This window comes from Prenolepis imparis, unplaced genomic scaffold, assembly GCF_030444845.1.
Source record: "Prenolepis imparis isolate NDT839.2.m4 unplaced genomic scaffold, iyPreImpa1.0 SCAF_5, whole genome shotgun sequence".
Taxonomy (NCBI): domain Eukaryota; kingdom Metazoa; phylum Arthropoda; class Insecta; order Hymenoptera; family Formicidae; genus Prenolepis; species Prenolepis imparis.
The window spans coordinates 16,411,295-16,428,112 of NW_028141163.1; the positions used below are offsets into that span (position 1 = coordinate 16,411,295).

The following is a 16,818-nucleotide window of genomic DNA, read 5'->3' on the forward strand; positions in this document are numbered from 1 at the left end:
TTATTCTTGATATCGTAAGAAATAAAAACAACGGACACGTTAAGTGCTGCGCTCATATATTCGTTAATATTTGAGCTAAAATATTCATAACGTTGAGTAATCGCGTTTTAACACATTCAAGCTTGATTTACCTTAGAGTATGAAATTTTTAAATCTTCAGCGTATATTTTTACGTCTACATAAAAAAATACATATGTTTCGATATTTGAATTAATTTAATTCGCATACACACACGTTTCTCCCGAGAGTAATTTGAGAGATATTGGATAAATTTTCATATACTTGCTAACAAACTGCTAGGCGATTAAAAAAAACTTGTTAATCAAATTAAAAAAATTATTCTCTCTTTCAACTTTCCTTTCCTTCAACTATTATGTCTTTTTTTTGTAAATGTTCGACTGCCACGTATTTGCAATCTATATATTTTTATTAGAAAGGTCAAATGATGAGATCGCAAAATCTGAAAATAAGTTGGTTATTGCAATATAAAAATTTACCAGTTATCTTACTTATGTATGTCATACTCGAGAGAAAAGGATATTTCGTATATAAAAGTTTGCGAATATCTGACGTGGAGGGCTTTTCTTTTCTTCTTTTTCTCCCGCAGGATACTTAATTCCGTCTCTACGGGCGGAAGCGAATGACGCAACGACGCGCCCTCAAAGAGAAAATCATGGGAGAGATATACTAGAATGTCGGTACCAGCGAAAGCACTATCCCATAGAATTTTCGAACTGGATAAATTACGATACGATCGCAGTAACCACGTAGTATTGGCGGCACGTACAGCTACGGAAAAACGCCCGATGCGATTCCGTCATTATTTAATTCAGCTCGATGGCGCTGGAATATCTTGATAGTTCGGGAAAACACATCTGAAGATATTCTCTCGCAGAAAGAGAGAAAGAAGGGAGCAAATAACCGTTCGCTTCTCGCTCGATTTCGGATTAATCTCGCCCAAATTACGAATGCGCGTATTTATGCTATATCTCGAAAATAAAGGGTAGCGAAAAAGAATTCGCGCATCGCGGAAATTTATTTTCGATCGAAAAGAGCCTGATAATTCAAATATATTATAAACTTATACATGTGTGAGTCGAAATTAATTCCATGCCGGAGAATAAGATGCGAATAAAGTTCGCGAATATTATCTTCTATCGCTAGGATTCTACTTCAGCTCGATAAAATTCTTTTTTTTTTTTTTTTTACGAGAATTATAAACGGCGTTTGATGACGATACTGTCTTAGTTCTATCTCAAGCGAAGTCTTCCATCGAATTATCGTATACTGCGCGTATAATCCAGTTAATCTTTATTCAATCTAGTAAAACGCCTTTGGTATCTCGAGAATTCTCAAGAGCGATGGGGTCGGCAATATCGCGATTAGATATCAGAAATATCGGGATCGAGAGAGAGAGAAAGATATCGGTAAAAGGACCGATCTCGTCATTATTTCATTCCGCTCGATGGTATTCGAACGCTTTGATAGCATCCGCAACGCGAAGTGTTTTCTTACCTGTAGAAAGAAAAAGAAGAAGAACGGCGTGTTTGCACAACTTTGATTTCGCTCAATCGTGATTTCGCGTCAGATCGCGCGCGCACAACTTTTCCTTCGCTTTCGCTCCCCGCTCCGCAAAATCGCTACCGCAAATCGCTCGCGCGATTTTTCGCTGGAATATTAATTTTCTGCGATATTTCGCCGACGGAATGTTTCAAGTTGCCGCTCTGCGGAGATAAGCCGAAAGCGAACGAGCAAAAGACTCGGTTGCGCGCCCCTGAAATAGGTAGCAGAATGCGCGCCCCGGAGCGAAGGCAGGGGGCGCAAAGAAAAAAAAAAGGGGGGGTGAGAGCCCTGAACTATGTAGTCTTTAAATGTTGGAAAAGCGCGGAACTGTTTTAAAAACTGGGAAAAAGTTTTATTCCCCCGGCGCCTTAAACTCTTGCCGCAGAAGTTCACCTGCACCTGGACCCTTTACAAGGAAACTTTATTATTGAAAACTATTTGTTTGCTTTGGCCGATCCGAGACATGCCCAAGTCGTGAACGAGAAATAATGCGATCTAACGATTCTCGGGATAATGAGCGCCATGTGTCGCTGCTAAGCGAGAATCGGGCGATTTCAATTTTTGCTAGAAATTATTTTCTGTGTGTATGTATGAGGGAGAGAAAGAGAAAGAGAATATATTGTGAGCCTCTACTCATTAAAATAATAAAAGCAATATATCATGCAAAGTAATGTCGTGAAATGTTAATTGCAGCTAATTTCTATGTTTCAAACAGACTATTCGCGCGATGGCAAGTGTATATGACTTATGTTTATCTCAGTTTTTAAACCAATGAGTGAGTTGAGAAGTGCGCGTTATTCTATAATAATGTGGCACAAATAACGAAGTTAATTTTGCATGCCGAGTGATTAAAACCCGGCAAACAGTCGAGCGCACTTCAAAAGCGGACGGTAGCGCGTAATTGGGAAAAATTATAAAACAAAGCAGCAACCACTTTAGCAGTAACAACCTCACGTATACCGCACTTGTGGGTCAGAACGGAATGTGTTCCGCCTCGGCGAAAAATTATTTGCAACATTTATTCAACGACGAAAGTCTCTTCTTTGCTAAGGCCGACGTGTAACAGTGTCACAAAGTATTGCTTTTATAAGAATTAATACTATTGCAATGCAGTGATAATGTATTTTTAATAACCGTAAAATAATTTTTGAATAATCGAATTATATAATATTTGGAATTTTTATAATATTAATAGAGAATAAAATTAGAATCTTCATTTAGAATTAATAGGAAGATATATATTTTTTTCCTAAGAAAAAAATAAATGTTTAGAGGGTAAAAAATTAAGTTTTCTATTATATGATGTGAAATAATCGAGTTATATAATATTTGGAATTTTTATAATATTAATAGAGAATAAAATTAGAACCTTCATTTAGAATTAATAGGAAGATATATATTTTTCTCCTAAGAAAAAAATAAATGTTTAGAGAGTAAAAAATTAAGTTTTCTATTATATGATGTGAAATAATCGAGTTATATAATATTTGGAATTTTTATAATATTAATAGAGAATAAAATTAGAACCTTCATTTAGAATTAATAGGAAGATATATATTTTTTTCCTAAGAAAAAATAAATGTTTAGAGGGTAAAAAATTAAGTTTTCTATTATAGGATATGAAATATATAACTATACATCTGAACGTATTTTGCAATATGTTATTACAACGAAACATTGTGTGAGGGCATGTATTTAACGCAAACGAAGAAAATTCTCCCGGAGTTATGCAATGCTGCGCGTTTATGTTCGATCACGATCAAACGGCGATGAATTTACGGTCGGCATCATCTAGTCCCTAGCGATATTCATTTCGCCCTGGGGAACACGCGCCGATAAAATATAAAATACACGAAAAGCGAGGATCAATGTAGATAATAGAATGCCAAGCGGTGCGCGTTAAGCACGGACACAAATTGGCGCGCCGCACGCGCAACAGGGCTTTCGGCCGTAAAATATTATGTCATAAATATCTCGAACTCGGATTAATGTAATCACCAAAATACCAGTCGGCCTCGCTTGCAACGCGTACACGGGATGTTCCAGATTTACCGCGACCGTAACTTCTCTTCGATGCGTCTTCTGGAGTCGAACTTTTTCTTATTGTTAGCGAAAAATTTCACAGGCCGCTCTGCGTGTCGCAACTTTTTTAATCCACGTTCAAAATAATTAAGTTTCGAATTGAAAAATAAAGGGTTTATTTATGAATTACACGCGTTCTTGAAAATATCCATTAATTTGATGTATTAAAAAGTTGAGGGATATTAATATATTTTTATATTGATTAATATTGATTTGTAATACATCGCATAATTTTTCTCGCATGCACGACTTATTAGAAATATTCTATTGTTTCATAATGTTTGCAAAGATACATTGCACTCTCATAATTAATCATTAAATATGATTTTGGATTATATACAATAAATTCGTGGCACACTAATGAATATAATGGATTATTGAAATGCATTTCTCGCATAATGTTAATGCTTGACAAGATGATATACATATACATTGTGAATGTGTTTGGTATGTCCAGTATATTACTTCATTATTATCATTATTATCTTGAATGAAAACAATAATTCTATGATCTGTCCATAATTGAGGGAATCTTGTGCGAATCGAATTAACGACCCCGTAAAGTTAAATGCCGTGCGTATTAAATACATCTCGTGTCTATTTAACGACATAATAGAAAATAGAAAATGGAAAAAAATTGGAATTTTGTTTCTATTATTCTTATTTACAGCGACGATTATGCAGCGACTAGCGGCTGCTCGGTATTACGCGGATATATAGTTAAATGGAACAGGCGTATACGACCCATTATATACCACGGTGTGCTTAAACTGTCGTTAACGACTTGCCTGCGCCGAGTTACGCGGAATCCTCCGGACTTGCGAGCCCGGGGCTTGTAAGCAACGGACTCTGCGCTTTATCTATTTTTTTTAATGCCTGCTTATGTCGACCGTCCGACACCATCGCGATTTGACTATTTTACGACGACTTTCTCGTTAATTACAACATTACCTGTTGTACGCCACTCGAAGAACGCCGCGTCGTTACTTTCTCCCTCGGTCATTTTACTGACTTACCTGAAACAAAAAGAAAAACATTTATTACACCAATGTACAAGATGCTTTACAAAATTTTATCGAGGAATTAAAGTGAAAAGGCGAGTTTTACGAATCGTAATAAATGGGTTATTTAAAAAAAAAAGACGATACGTTAAATTTCACGGAAGATAGAATAAACAACACATCTTTTAATAGAAATAGCGTGATTTCTGAAATTCTAAAAATTATATTCCATGTAGAGATAAAATTTATTTTTGCCGAATGCTATATTTTACCTTTTCGAATTGAACGGCTCAAATAAACTTGATCCAAAAATATTGGAGGGAAGTCGAAAAGCTTGCAAATTTATTATAAGTTTCACGCAAGTATTTTTTGTCGTTTAATAAAAAAAAAGTCTGCAATTACTTTTTATTCTTTATTATGATCGTCAACTGCGAAAAGCGATGTAATAATGAGCTAAGTTTCTTTAACACCTAGCCTCTTTGATACGCTATTAACAACGTATAATGGCATGTTCCTACCTGTCGTAACTAAAGTTTCTTAATTTAGCACTTGACAGATTCGAGACTTCCCACCTTTATTTAACAAAATTGCACTCGGTTGGCAGAACTTTGTTACGCCAGAAATATCTGCTAGTTTCATATTCGCGTGATGAAATCGGAGCTATTAATGTCGCCGCGTGTCGCTCTAATTTCTATGAAGATAGAGATAGCAGAATATAAACTACGAGAGAGAATTTTGTGACAAACCGATAGAAGATACGATTTTCTTCGTATAATCTCGTTATATATTCCCTTTCCTTTTCTCGTTATTCACAAACTCAATAATATAAATAAATAATTTTAAAAAATAATTTACTTTTTGCTCATTTCTCACTTGCTATTTCCCAGATCAAAATTAGATATGACGAAGAAGATAAGTTAAATATTACCGATACGTATTAGAGAAATGAATATAGACGAACAGCTCGAAGTGACCCAGACACACAATCCAATAATCAAAGATATCGAAATAATTGGCGAGTCAAACGAGCTGATGTAGGTACGAGGAGGATTACAGACTGTGCGAAATGAGTTTCATATTGGTTGTCGCGTCGATTTTCCGAAATACGTATTGTCTGGGTCGCGTTTCTGCTTGGAAACGGAAACCGTGTCACCGATGAAGCGAGGAAAAATCAACGGGCGGAGCTGTAACACGTCGCTAACGCCAAGCCACGCCACGCCGGTAACCAGACGCTTCCGGTTTCATAATAGACGGCTCGTGGTTACTGGCGCGAAATGACACGGAAGCGGCAGAAGCGGCTCTCCCAGACGACGAGGCGAGGCGAGGCGAGCACCCGTAGCGGGTCTGGTTGCCTTCGTGCTCCGATGCGCTAGTTCAATGCCGGCGCGGCCGCGATAATTTGAAAGATAGCGAAGAATCCTCGAGAAAAGCACAAGTAGCTGTATATAGCGGCTAATACTTTCCTCCTCTCAACCCCTTCGCGAGCAAGGCAAACTGGAGCAAACGTAACGACGCGCCTTATGGCGACGACCCTTCATTCTCGCGGGATATCATATATTTTTCGATCCGCTCTGATAAACCGAGTCATCGTTCGAACAAAGTTTCGCTATCAATGACAAGGATGAGTAAGATTTTTCCGAAATGCGAAGCATTGAAGTACAATAAGAACGGAATTAACTTTGATCAGAATTGGATATGGATGAAATTGAACGAACGAATCCACGGACGGATGTTAGATTTTTACATCACAGCTTTGGTGATAAAATTGTGCCGCTAAAAATCTATCATCAATTTAATAACTTGTTGCCGGTACACTGAATAAACGCGAAATTTTCCAAAGATTTCCAAAGCTTTTATTGACGCTATGTGAAAAAAGAATTTCAAAAATTGTCCATGCGCGCGCGGGATAAATTTCATTTCGCGCTCTAGTAACTCGCGAGCACTGATTATTATTATTTTTTTTCCCACTAATATACTTTCGGAACAGTGAGCTACGTCGGGGGGTCAAGGAAGTATACGGGTTCACAAACAACACCGTCCATCCCGCGGCCCCCTTTCCCTTCCTCTCTCTTTCGTCGCGGACGAAGTCCTCGAAACGTTACGGTGCACCGCGCAAATTTACTATGCAAATTAGCAGATGTATTTTCCATTCCCCAGCGAAAACACCGACCGGGGACCGTCGGCAAAAAAATGCATCCCACCGAGACGGCCGAACAAAATGTCCGTCGTGCGAAGAATAATTACGTAATCGCGGGTGAAATCCTCCGTCGAAAGAAAAAAAGGTTGAGGAAGGTCCGCGCGGTCATGAGCGTCGGCAGGACTTTTATCTGGGAACTTGGAATTTATTTTGAAAAAGAAAAAGTATTATCGTAACGAACGCTGCGAGATGTCAAAATTTCTTATCCCGATAACTATCTTATGTTTTCCACTTTAAATAAGTTCCTATTATCTATATAGGTTTTTAAATTTAGCGCACAGAAACTTCTCTCTCTGATGAAGAGAAGAATCTCGGGACAATTTTGAATGAAAGAAAAATAAAAAAATGTCTGTTCTGGGAAAGAAAAAAGTAGGATAGTTTAAAAAAGATTGAATACCGCATTGTAAAAGCGACAAGAATTACAAATTTACTTTTATTCCTTGGAAGATCGAGAGTGACAATATACACCTCGCGACGCTTATGTACGCGACAAAGAAGCTTCATTCGCGCTAACGTTGATTCCCTCGTGTTGTTCTCCGTCCCCGAAACGCGAAAATTCATGAATACAAGAGCGTCGGCAGCAAAAAGGGAAACGGTACGCAAGCAAGGGGTGGGAAAACGCGAAGTCTTGTAAGTTTTGCCCAGCGTAATGGAGCGACGCGACGCGCGACAAGAACGAACGAGATGGTATTAGCCAAGCACGATTTCGGCATGATACAAATTTTAAATTACAACGCGAGCCACGCGGAGGTGGGTGTGGGGAACAGTGGGAAGGGCAGGCCCGTCGAAGATAATATGCAAAAGAGAGGCTTAAAAAGTAATTACCGCTGAAGAGCGCGGGCCGGTTAAAAATTGGCGTACATAAAAAGTTTTCTAATTTCGGACCGGCCGAGGGGACTCCGCTAGAATCGAGGGGTGGAAACGAGAGAAAAGAAGAGAAAGAAAAAGAGAACGAAGGAGAGAGAGAGAGAGAGAGAGAGATGGTTTCAACCGCGTGGTTACGTGCCTCCCGGTATGTACGCGTAAAGTATGTGCCGGGGAACGCCAAAGTGCAATATGAGCAACGTGGTCTCGTAGACTCGTAGTTCCAAGTACTCTCGACTAATTGAGAGCCACGATTTTACGCGATAAATTTCCGCGCCGTTCTTTAACCCTCGAGCGAGCAGAAAATTTTATACGCGAATAATCAAAATACATACTTGTACGATTGCTATCATGTTGAATTTTTAATTTACGCGTTGTAATCAAATCTGTGGTCAATTAACTATAAATTATGTAATTAAACAGAGAAGCTTACTTTCTCTTTTTATATAATATTTTCCTATTAAACATCGCGAGTGTTTTAATATTTTGATAATACGTAAAAAAAACTAGAGCTCAACGAGATGAAATGTTAGCGTTAATCGTCGAGTATAAAAAATTTACCGAGATGTCATATATGTGAACAAATAAAAGAAAAAAAAAAAAAAGAGACAGAAATACAAACAATTTCCTGCGAGCGATAAATCATTTAAACAGTTTTGCATAGCAAAGAATGATAACAATTATTCATACAATTTGTTGTATATAGCACGATGTTTAGTTGAAAACAATTTATTCAAACCCGCCATTATTTTTGTGAAATAATGTTAACGTAAACGGGAAGAAAAGCTCTTGTTGAAAAAATAGTAAATGCGGCAATTCCGAGCAGTATTTTAAAACGTAACCGAACGGTGCATAAATATCACACGCGAGGGGATAAAAAATTACAGTGTGTCATTCCATTAACCTAATTACCGCCAGTTATTATCACAGCAACGATTACACACAGACGAAAAGGCCTCCGTTGTGAGCGTACTGTTGAAGCAAACTATCCGAAATGCAAACAGTCGCCGGTGTTTTCTCACCCGTGTAAATGCTAATACGCTATTAAAGCCGGAAAAAGATATCCTGGCAAACGAAAGTAAGACGAACGACGCTACCATAATTACCCTCAAAGTAACATGTCTTTTTGCTATTATTAAAACGTTATCTCCCATTGCATTATTCATTCTGTCATCATTGCGTGACGTTTTTCGACGTGGAAAATTTACCGAAGCTCCTGTTCATGTTGACTTTACAGCTCACCGTTTTTCATCGCATTGCAAGAATGAATCGAAATTTAAAAGCCATATAATGGGTTAAAATATAGCTTTAATAACTTTAATATACAATAGATTTAATTTTAAAATAGATATTTTTTCAAGTACCTATCAAATGTTTAAAGAATTTTATTTTTCATCACAAATATAATAGGATAGCGCATAAAATTATATAAAAACAAATAAGAACATCTGTGTCGAGATTAGACTCGAATCGATTAATCATAGATTAGTAATAGAAAGTTAATGGCATGTATTAGCAATTTGTTCTGTGCGAAATATCGAGAACCGCGCAAACCACACATATATCGTTGCAAATATATGCGATGACTTCATGACGAGACGAGTTTAATAAAATTTAACGGCGATCCGGGACATTGTGCGAGTCGGAATACAACGTTATTCCATTAATACGTCCGCCTCAGCTCGTTATCGCAAATTTTCAAGATTCCGCTTATGCACGCTCGCAGAAGCTAGCTCTTAGACAGTCGGGATTCCTTTCTGCGTCGCTGGCAAGACGCCGAGCTCGCCGTACGAGTGTTCAAGTTGAAATTCTAATTATCATTAAATGGCGCGATCGCTATTTTACATAATAATTCTCGGTGCACGAAATGCCAGCCGCAAAGTAAAGCACTACTTCGTAAGCAAGAAAATTTTCCAACGTGATATTATTCAAGATCTTATCATATTACGCATTGAAAAATTATATATTTATATCTTGAACCTGTTCTTTATACGATCTATATATTAATTCGCTAAAAAATTCAAACAAAATTTTATTCACAATTTTATATGTCGTATAATATTTGAAGACATATTTTAAAACATATGTAATATATATTTAATATATATTACACAGATGTGTATAAAATACATATTTTTGTGTGCTTATATATTTATATTCCTCCCCTACTTTTTAACATATATTTAATTTTTCTATGTATTTGATATTATTATTATTATTTTATTCAATTTATCCGTCTTTCGGAAATTTATTTTAAGACAAATCTATCCATTCATCCATCTCTCCGCACCTGGCTATCTATCTATCTTCATTAACCGAGGCCTAAATTCCACAATGCACCGTTCAATCTCAATCCCCGCTATATATAGTGTGATACACAATCTGCGAAAGATTAAAAACGATTCTGCTAACCGAAATCTTTTCTCGTGTCAGATGCCAGGTGAACGATACTCTCTCGCGTCGATGCCGAAAAAGACGCGCATTCGATATCTCGACTCTTTGATGTTTGACGGAGAACATTCCTCTACAAGCTTTAACAACAGCTTGTGGAATATTACTACATAATATCCCTCTCTGTCTGTTGTATTCCGCTCTTCATCCCTATAATATGACAGCCGGCATTCGGGAGATTCTCTTTCCCCTTTCTCTTTTTTCTCGTTCATACTGTCTTGCCTCTCTTCCTTCCTTCTTTCCTTCCTCACTTCCTTCCTTTATACATAACATTTTTCAAATATGTTTTCGCCCGAACAAAAATCTGACGGGGGTAAAAGGATCAAGTGATCTCGTGCATTCCCCGACGCCCCACTATTGTATAAAATCCTCACGAGCAGACTATCGGTTCCGGGATAAAACCGAAACACCGCGTGTATATGTTTGCAACAAATCGAATGGCGTTGCATGCAGGTGCCTCATCATCATGATCGCTGCACAACATTCTCTTCCTTTCTCTGCATTCTCTAATATTTTCTAACAAAGTGTTATTAAGTTTAAAGGCAGTTGTCGTGAAACTTAACGGGTCGTTAAACTAACGTTCTGTCGGGATTTGGAGATGAAGCGTTTCAATAAATGATTTTCAAGCAATTTTCTGAGTAATTTCATATATTCTTTCCAAAATTGAAATATACAAATAATAATATATGTATATCTCTTCTAAAGCGACATATTCTAAATAAAGATCTAAGTTAGCTATTTTATGCAATCTTGCCGTGCAATTTTCTAATTACTAATTTTAAACGCGAAATGTTATTTAGTTATTCATAGAATATTATTATATATAAAACACACAGATAATTCTCTTTTTATTTAGAGTTATTTTCGCGACACGATAATTGTTCCAATTACTAAGTCATTGCACTTTGCTGGTCTATTTTATACTTAAATTAGATGTTTCTGTTAATTTGAAAGGCTATTATTCAATATAATTTGCTTGTCCTCGTTTCGTATAATTAGAACCATTTCTCTAATTCGTAACTTTTTTTAGCTGCTCTTAGAGATTAAATACTATTTATATCTCAAGTACGTGACATTACAGCAAAGCTATCGGCTGACGAATTGCATTGAAAGAATTTAGAATAATAATTATTTCATTATCACGGTTATATTTATTATTACTTACAACTTACGGCGTAAATAACTTTTACGTGCATAATCGCACGTAAAAGTTATTTATCCTTTCATCGTCAATGCACTTTGATAATACGTTCGTTATGAAATCTAAGGACACCCGACTGCAAAGCTGTCGCGCATAAAGTGGGGTCTCCTGATGAATAGCTGCGACTCAACGGCCGACTTTACTCGAGTTAATTAAACCCAACATCGCCGGAATAAATTTACTTAACTACACAGCGACGGCTTAGTCATTGATAATGCGATATCCGTTCCCGATCGCCATTATCATGTTACCCTAAATATCACGCGTTCTATCGCGTTCCCAGACAGAAATAGAAAACGTCGCGATGTAAACCTATATTGCTCTTCGAAATATCACACTTGTTGAGAAAAAAAATACACTCTTGAATTCTAATAATTTTTTATTTTATTACAGCGATTATAAATCAAAATTTATCATAAAATAATACAAAATAAAAGAATATCGATAGAAGTATTAAATAAATTAGGACTTGTTTCATCAATGTTTTCATTTTAATAATTTAAAACATTTTTTTTAAATTAAAAATAGATGAAAAAGATAATAAAGAGATATAATAAAAAAATTAAGATTGTTTCTCTGAATAGAAGAGTAAATTTATATTTCAAAATCGTGCAACAGAAAGCGAGAAAATAGAAGTAGAAGGAGAAAAGAGCGGTGCAGAAAATTAGGAATAAGTATCTAATAACTGAAAAACGTGTCCTGGTATCTGGACGGAAGGGAGAAGCAGAACGTACGGGGAAAGTCAATGAAGGGATGGCGAGTCGACGACGCAGAAATGAGAGTCGTACGAGAGGAATGACAGTGGTACGGTAGAACCCACCGAGGGGGTTTAAAACTTCAACCCTTCGTGGAAAATTTACAGCGAGTCAGATCCGGCCGCGTCATTAAACACGTTGTTTCATAATTCACGCTACGACGTATCCGTGTCTCCTATTTCTCTCTTGCCTCTTTTCCCTCACACTCTCTCTCTCTCCTCTTTTCCACTCGCGGCTGCTCATTAATTTTTCCGTTCTCCGCTCCTATCGAACTAGTATATATGCAACTCACTGGATTGTTTCAAGACGTGTGCCGGCGCCAAGTTAATCTCTCATTCTTCATCGAATCGATGAATCGAGAGATAATCAATCACTTCTACACACTTTAAATTTCACGAATGCATCCAAGTTTTAATTCTATTATTATTAAAGTAAAGCGTGTTTTTTAAATTTGTATCAATTTCCCTTAATTTGATAAGTTATTGTTTTATATAATATATATTAATAAAGTTTCTTCAAAAAATATGCACAATGAGGATTAAAAGATGTTTAATTTTAATTTTTCGAAAATTTACCGTATTATTAACTAATTGTTAAAACTCCAGTAATATCTCTGTATTTTATAATAACTGTGTTTAAAATAGTATTTTTTGCAATCTTTAATGAGATAAACTATACGAGCTAATGCTTAATAATAATCTAATGAATTAATCACTCATTTTTAATTCACATTGCGCTTTTACATATAATAGGATTAATTCGTCGACACTGCATAACGAGTAATATGCAAATTCGCCTTCTATTACATACACATCGTGCACAGTAATAAGTAATAACTAATATTTTATATAACAAAAATTGATGGTTAAGAATGTTTAGATTTCACGAAGAAAATTCTTCACTTCTTCTCTTCGAAATATTAACGCGAATATAATGTATAGTTTAAGCTCTTCTCACCTAATTATGAAAATTTGTTCAATTCCTTCAGAGAAATCATATAAATTTAGAGATATATATGATCAGTAATTGTTAAAATATTTCATGTTATTACATAAAAGAGGAAATATTTAAATAATAAAAACAATTTTTTTATATCAATCTTTCTTGGCTAATATAAATGCGCGACATGTTAATTTAAATATTCAATATATCCTCGTTTTTCATGACAAAAAAGTACATAGCGTGCAGAAAATCAAATTTGCGAATCATTGAAAATATTTAAGAATCGCTATAGACTCTCGCTTCGCGGAGCGATGTAATTAATTGCGCAACGTCAGACGGCGAGCTTAAGATCGGGATTGCCTTGGCGAACGTATAAAATGCATGAGCACTCGCGCGGTACGCCGGAAAGTTGCGAACGCGTATTTATATTCTTGCAGTCGAACCGAATCGAAGAAATTTAACGAGAGGCGGACTTGTAAAATATTCCATTTTAAAGAGGCAAAAGCGCTCGCGCCGCGCTGAATCGACACCGGACTTTAAGCGTTTATTTACGGAACGAAAGTTCGAACGTATTTGATCGTGCCTTTCTCTCTCTTGTCGATGAAATAAAGTTAGTCGGTTCCTTCCGGCCGTCTGTGTGCACAAGCTAACTACTCGTATACCAATTCTGGCCTCGAATCGTCGAGATGAAACTAGCCTAACGTCTCCTTCAGATATTGCGGCAAACTATAGATAGATAAATATATACAGAAACTGGCAACCAATCAATTATGCGAATCAAGTCTTAATTTAACAAAATGAAACAACTCATAAAAAAAAAAAATTCTTCGGCACACTTAAGATCTCTATGTATGTAAAGTCATCAATTTAATTAAAACCTTTGACTCTTCGCTTTTATTCAAGTAACCCTGCTTCGCTTTCATTCGTATAATCGTATGAGAATTATCCGAGATTGCTATTCATGATATACCGTATGAATGGATAAAATAGCCGGACAGTATATCGATTCGAGTAACACAGGAAATGCGGAGACCATCAGTAGAACGCGAGCGACATCAGGAGCTACAAATTGTGCCGATATCTCTGATAGTCGGGACGACCTTTCGTAAAACGCTTCGTCGAAGGGGTACGACGGCTTTGCGGAGCCACTTTAAGGACGATATTGGGGGACACGGGAGTCCATTACGAAGAAGTTGCGGTCTACATTGCCTCATCAGGAAGTCGTTAACCTAGGCCACCGACACTCCACGTCCCCCGCGCGCTCTCCACCTATGCTTCTAGAACGATTACCCTTTCATAGTTGCGAGAACCTTTGAACTGTGCCCTTCGAATATATAGAACAAACATAAAGCTTATCTTACAGGTATAATTGAAAATCTATACCGCAAAATTTTTTTCTTTTTAAAGCGTTCTAGATTTTAGTTTTTGCGACTCTGCTACCGCATTTCTTTCTTATCAAGATTGTCATTACAAGTAGGAAAGTTTTTTTTTTCTCTTTACGCTATCATATTATATTTCTTTTTCGTAATATAATATCTTCGGTGCGTTTAACAAGACTGTAAAATATATAAAGTTATCATTTAAAAATGCAAATTGCACAAATAAATGGCAATTTTCGTAATTTTTGTATTTCGATAGATCATTATCCAATTTTATTTTTCCAATAAACTAAAGTATACTTTGATCTTTACAATTTCGATAAACTATGTTACGAACTATGTGTGTCTGGCACGTGATCTTCAAATCGCCTTAAAGTATTAGAAATTATATTAGCTGAATCGAATTGACCTCAGCACGCTCAGTAAGCCACTCACTCGCGCTGATCTCTTAATCTTTAATTGAAAAAAATAATCGGTTTGTTTTTAATAATATATTTCAGTCAACTGACAAAATTTCAACATATTACGTAATAAATGGATACAATGAAAGAGAAGAGAAAAATATTTTATTAAAATAATATAAATCATATATTTATCTTACTTTATATTCATTTATATGTAAATTTTGTTTTGTAGCATATATTAATTTGCATTCATAGATTATTTTCATGAAAAATAATCCCATAAAAAAAGTGACACATATACATAATAACAATTATACTTTATTCATATTGAATTTTACGGAATTTAATTCAGATTGAATTTTACGGAATTTTAAGGAGTTTATTTTCAACAGAATGAACGAAATGTAGTAATTAATCAACGAATAATTGATGAAAATCGATTTTCTCGCAACTCGTCGAGAATTCTGTTGGAAAAGTACGAACAAATCGGCAACTACTCGTTTTCGAAATGGAAAGTCCAAATTCAGCTGGAAATTGGAATCCGGCTTGCGCGCAACTTATTTCGCGATGCAAATTCTCCGATCCTCTATATGTTCTCCCCGATTCTATGTTCTTTCGGTGGCAAAACGCGGGCCGAAAAATATTCTGACCGTAATATACGGCTAAAAATTCCCAAGCGAGAGTCGACAAGCACGAGGAAAAAAAAACTCTCGGAAGAGTCAAAGGAAAACTGAATTCTATCGGAAAGTTTTATCGATGCAAATATTCTTTTTGATTTAGACCGTCCCCAGCACGCATCACGTCCGACTACTTCGATACGAAACAACTGGCCCTCAGCGGATCCCTTCTCGCGGGACGACACCTCGCAGATAACTGAATTCCAAACTCGTCTCTCAAACTTTCATATATTTTCTCCCGCGATGCAGTGGAAATATTGTGCGCGCTCCGTGTCTTGGGACGATATTACAGGAATATACGGAAATCCGTGCGCGCATGTTATGTTCGAAAGTCGAGAGCTAATAAGCCATTCGTTGACACATGTCTCCCGCAGTATATCGTGTGCACTGGATGTTTTTAAATAAACGTCGCGCGAAATTTACCGAGGCATTATTCTTAAAATTCAACAGAAACTCTTAATTGAAGTATCAAGATTCGAAAACATAATTATTCGTATGCGATCAAACTTTCCAAGATGCGCATTAATTTTTTGACAATACTCTGTATACGAATAAATGCAGAGAAAGATTATCAAAATTTATTTCATTAAAAATTTATAACAAACGAGTCTATTCTTCTCAAATTAAATACACAATCTTGTGTCATATATTGACGATCGCATGATGTAAATGATGTAAGCGATGACGTAAGCGTATGAGGATCCACCTATCTACAGCCCGCGCCAACGGTCGACAGTCCAGCTGACATTCCGTATTTCACTGTCAGAAGTCAAAACTCTGAACGCGGCTAAAGTGAAATAATGTACGCTCCGAGGTTATTTATGAGCGTGTCGTAGAAACGATGGCGCTGCCAGTGCGAGTCGTGAATAGTGGAACCGCCGTCGCGTCGGGGAGACAGAGAATTCGCTGGTGTATCCCGACGACGAAGAAGAGGGCTCACGACGACCGAAATTTCTTACACTTTCCTGGCACGACTTTTTCACGCTGAACGTCGCAGCCTTCCCGTGCCAATTTCTACGGCTATTGGATTTTTTCGCAACACGTGGCACGAAGGATGCCAACGTCTCGGTGCCCATCGATGGTCTCCCGCAACGAGTTCCCGAGTGATTTTGACACATTACATTAGAGCAGATGATAGAAACGATTGAGCGTCGAAGCGACAGGCCGGAATAAGATTAAGAGTAGAAACTAATACGTATAATCAAAAATCTCAATCGCATTTTCCGATTCGTGTGCGTTTTGCTTTTCCAAATGATACGATTTAAGAGGCTAAACTCCAGATACAGTTTAGAAATTAAAATG

The 16,818-nt window shown here is 36.7% G+C and overlaps 1 protein-coding gene and 1 long non-coding RNA gene across 17 annotated transcripts in view; one reads left to right on the forward strand and one right to left on the reverse strand.

Annotated features, from left to right (window-relative positions):
* LOC145936221 (protein muscleblind) overlaps positions 1-16,818 on the reverse strand; it is a 382,974-nt gene that overhangs the window by 230,633 nt on the left and 135,523 nt on the right. The window contains exon 4 of one of the 14 annotated variants that reach the window (XM_083038196.1): positions 3,879-4,661. The exons of the other annotated variants lie outside the window; for them this stretch is intronic. Within the exon in view, the coding sequence (XP_082894322.1) occupies positions 4,650-4,661 (12 nt within the window). The 3' untranslated portion in view covers positions 3,879-4,649. Of the gene's footprint in view, positions 1-3,878; positions 4,662-16,818 lie in introns of those variants that run through there. 14 annotated transcript variants of the gene reach the window in all.
* LOC145936227 (uncharacterized) overlaps positions 1-16,818 on the forward strand; it is a 274,129-nt gene that overhangs the window by 85,911 nt on the left and 171,400 nt on the right. The gene's annotated exons all lie outside the window — the stretch shown is intronic.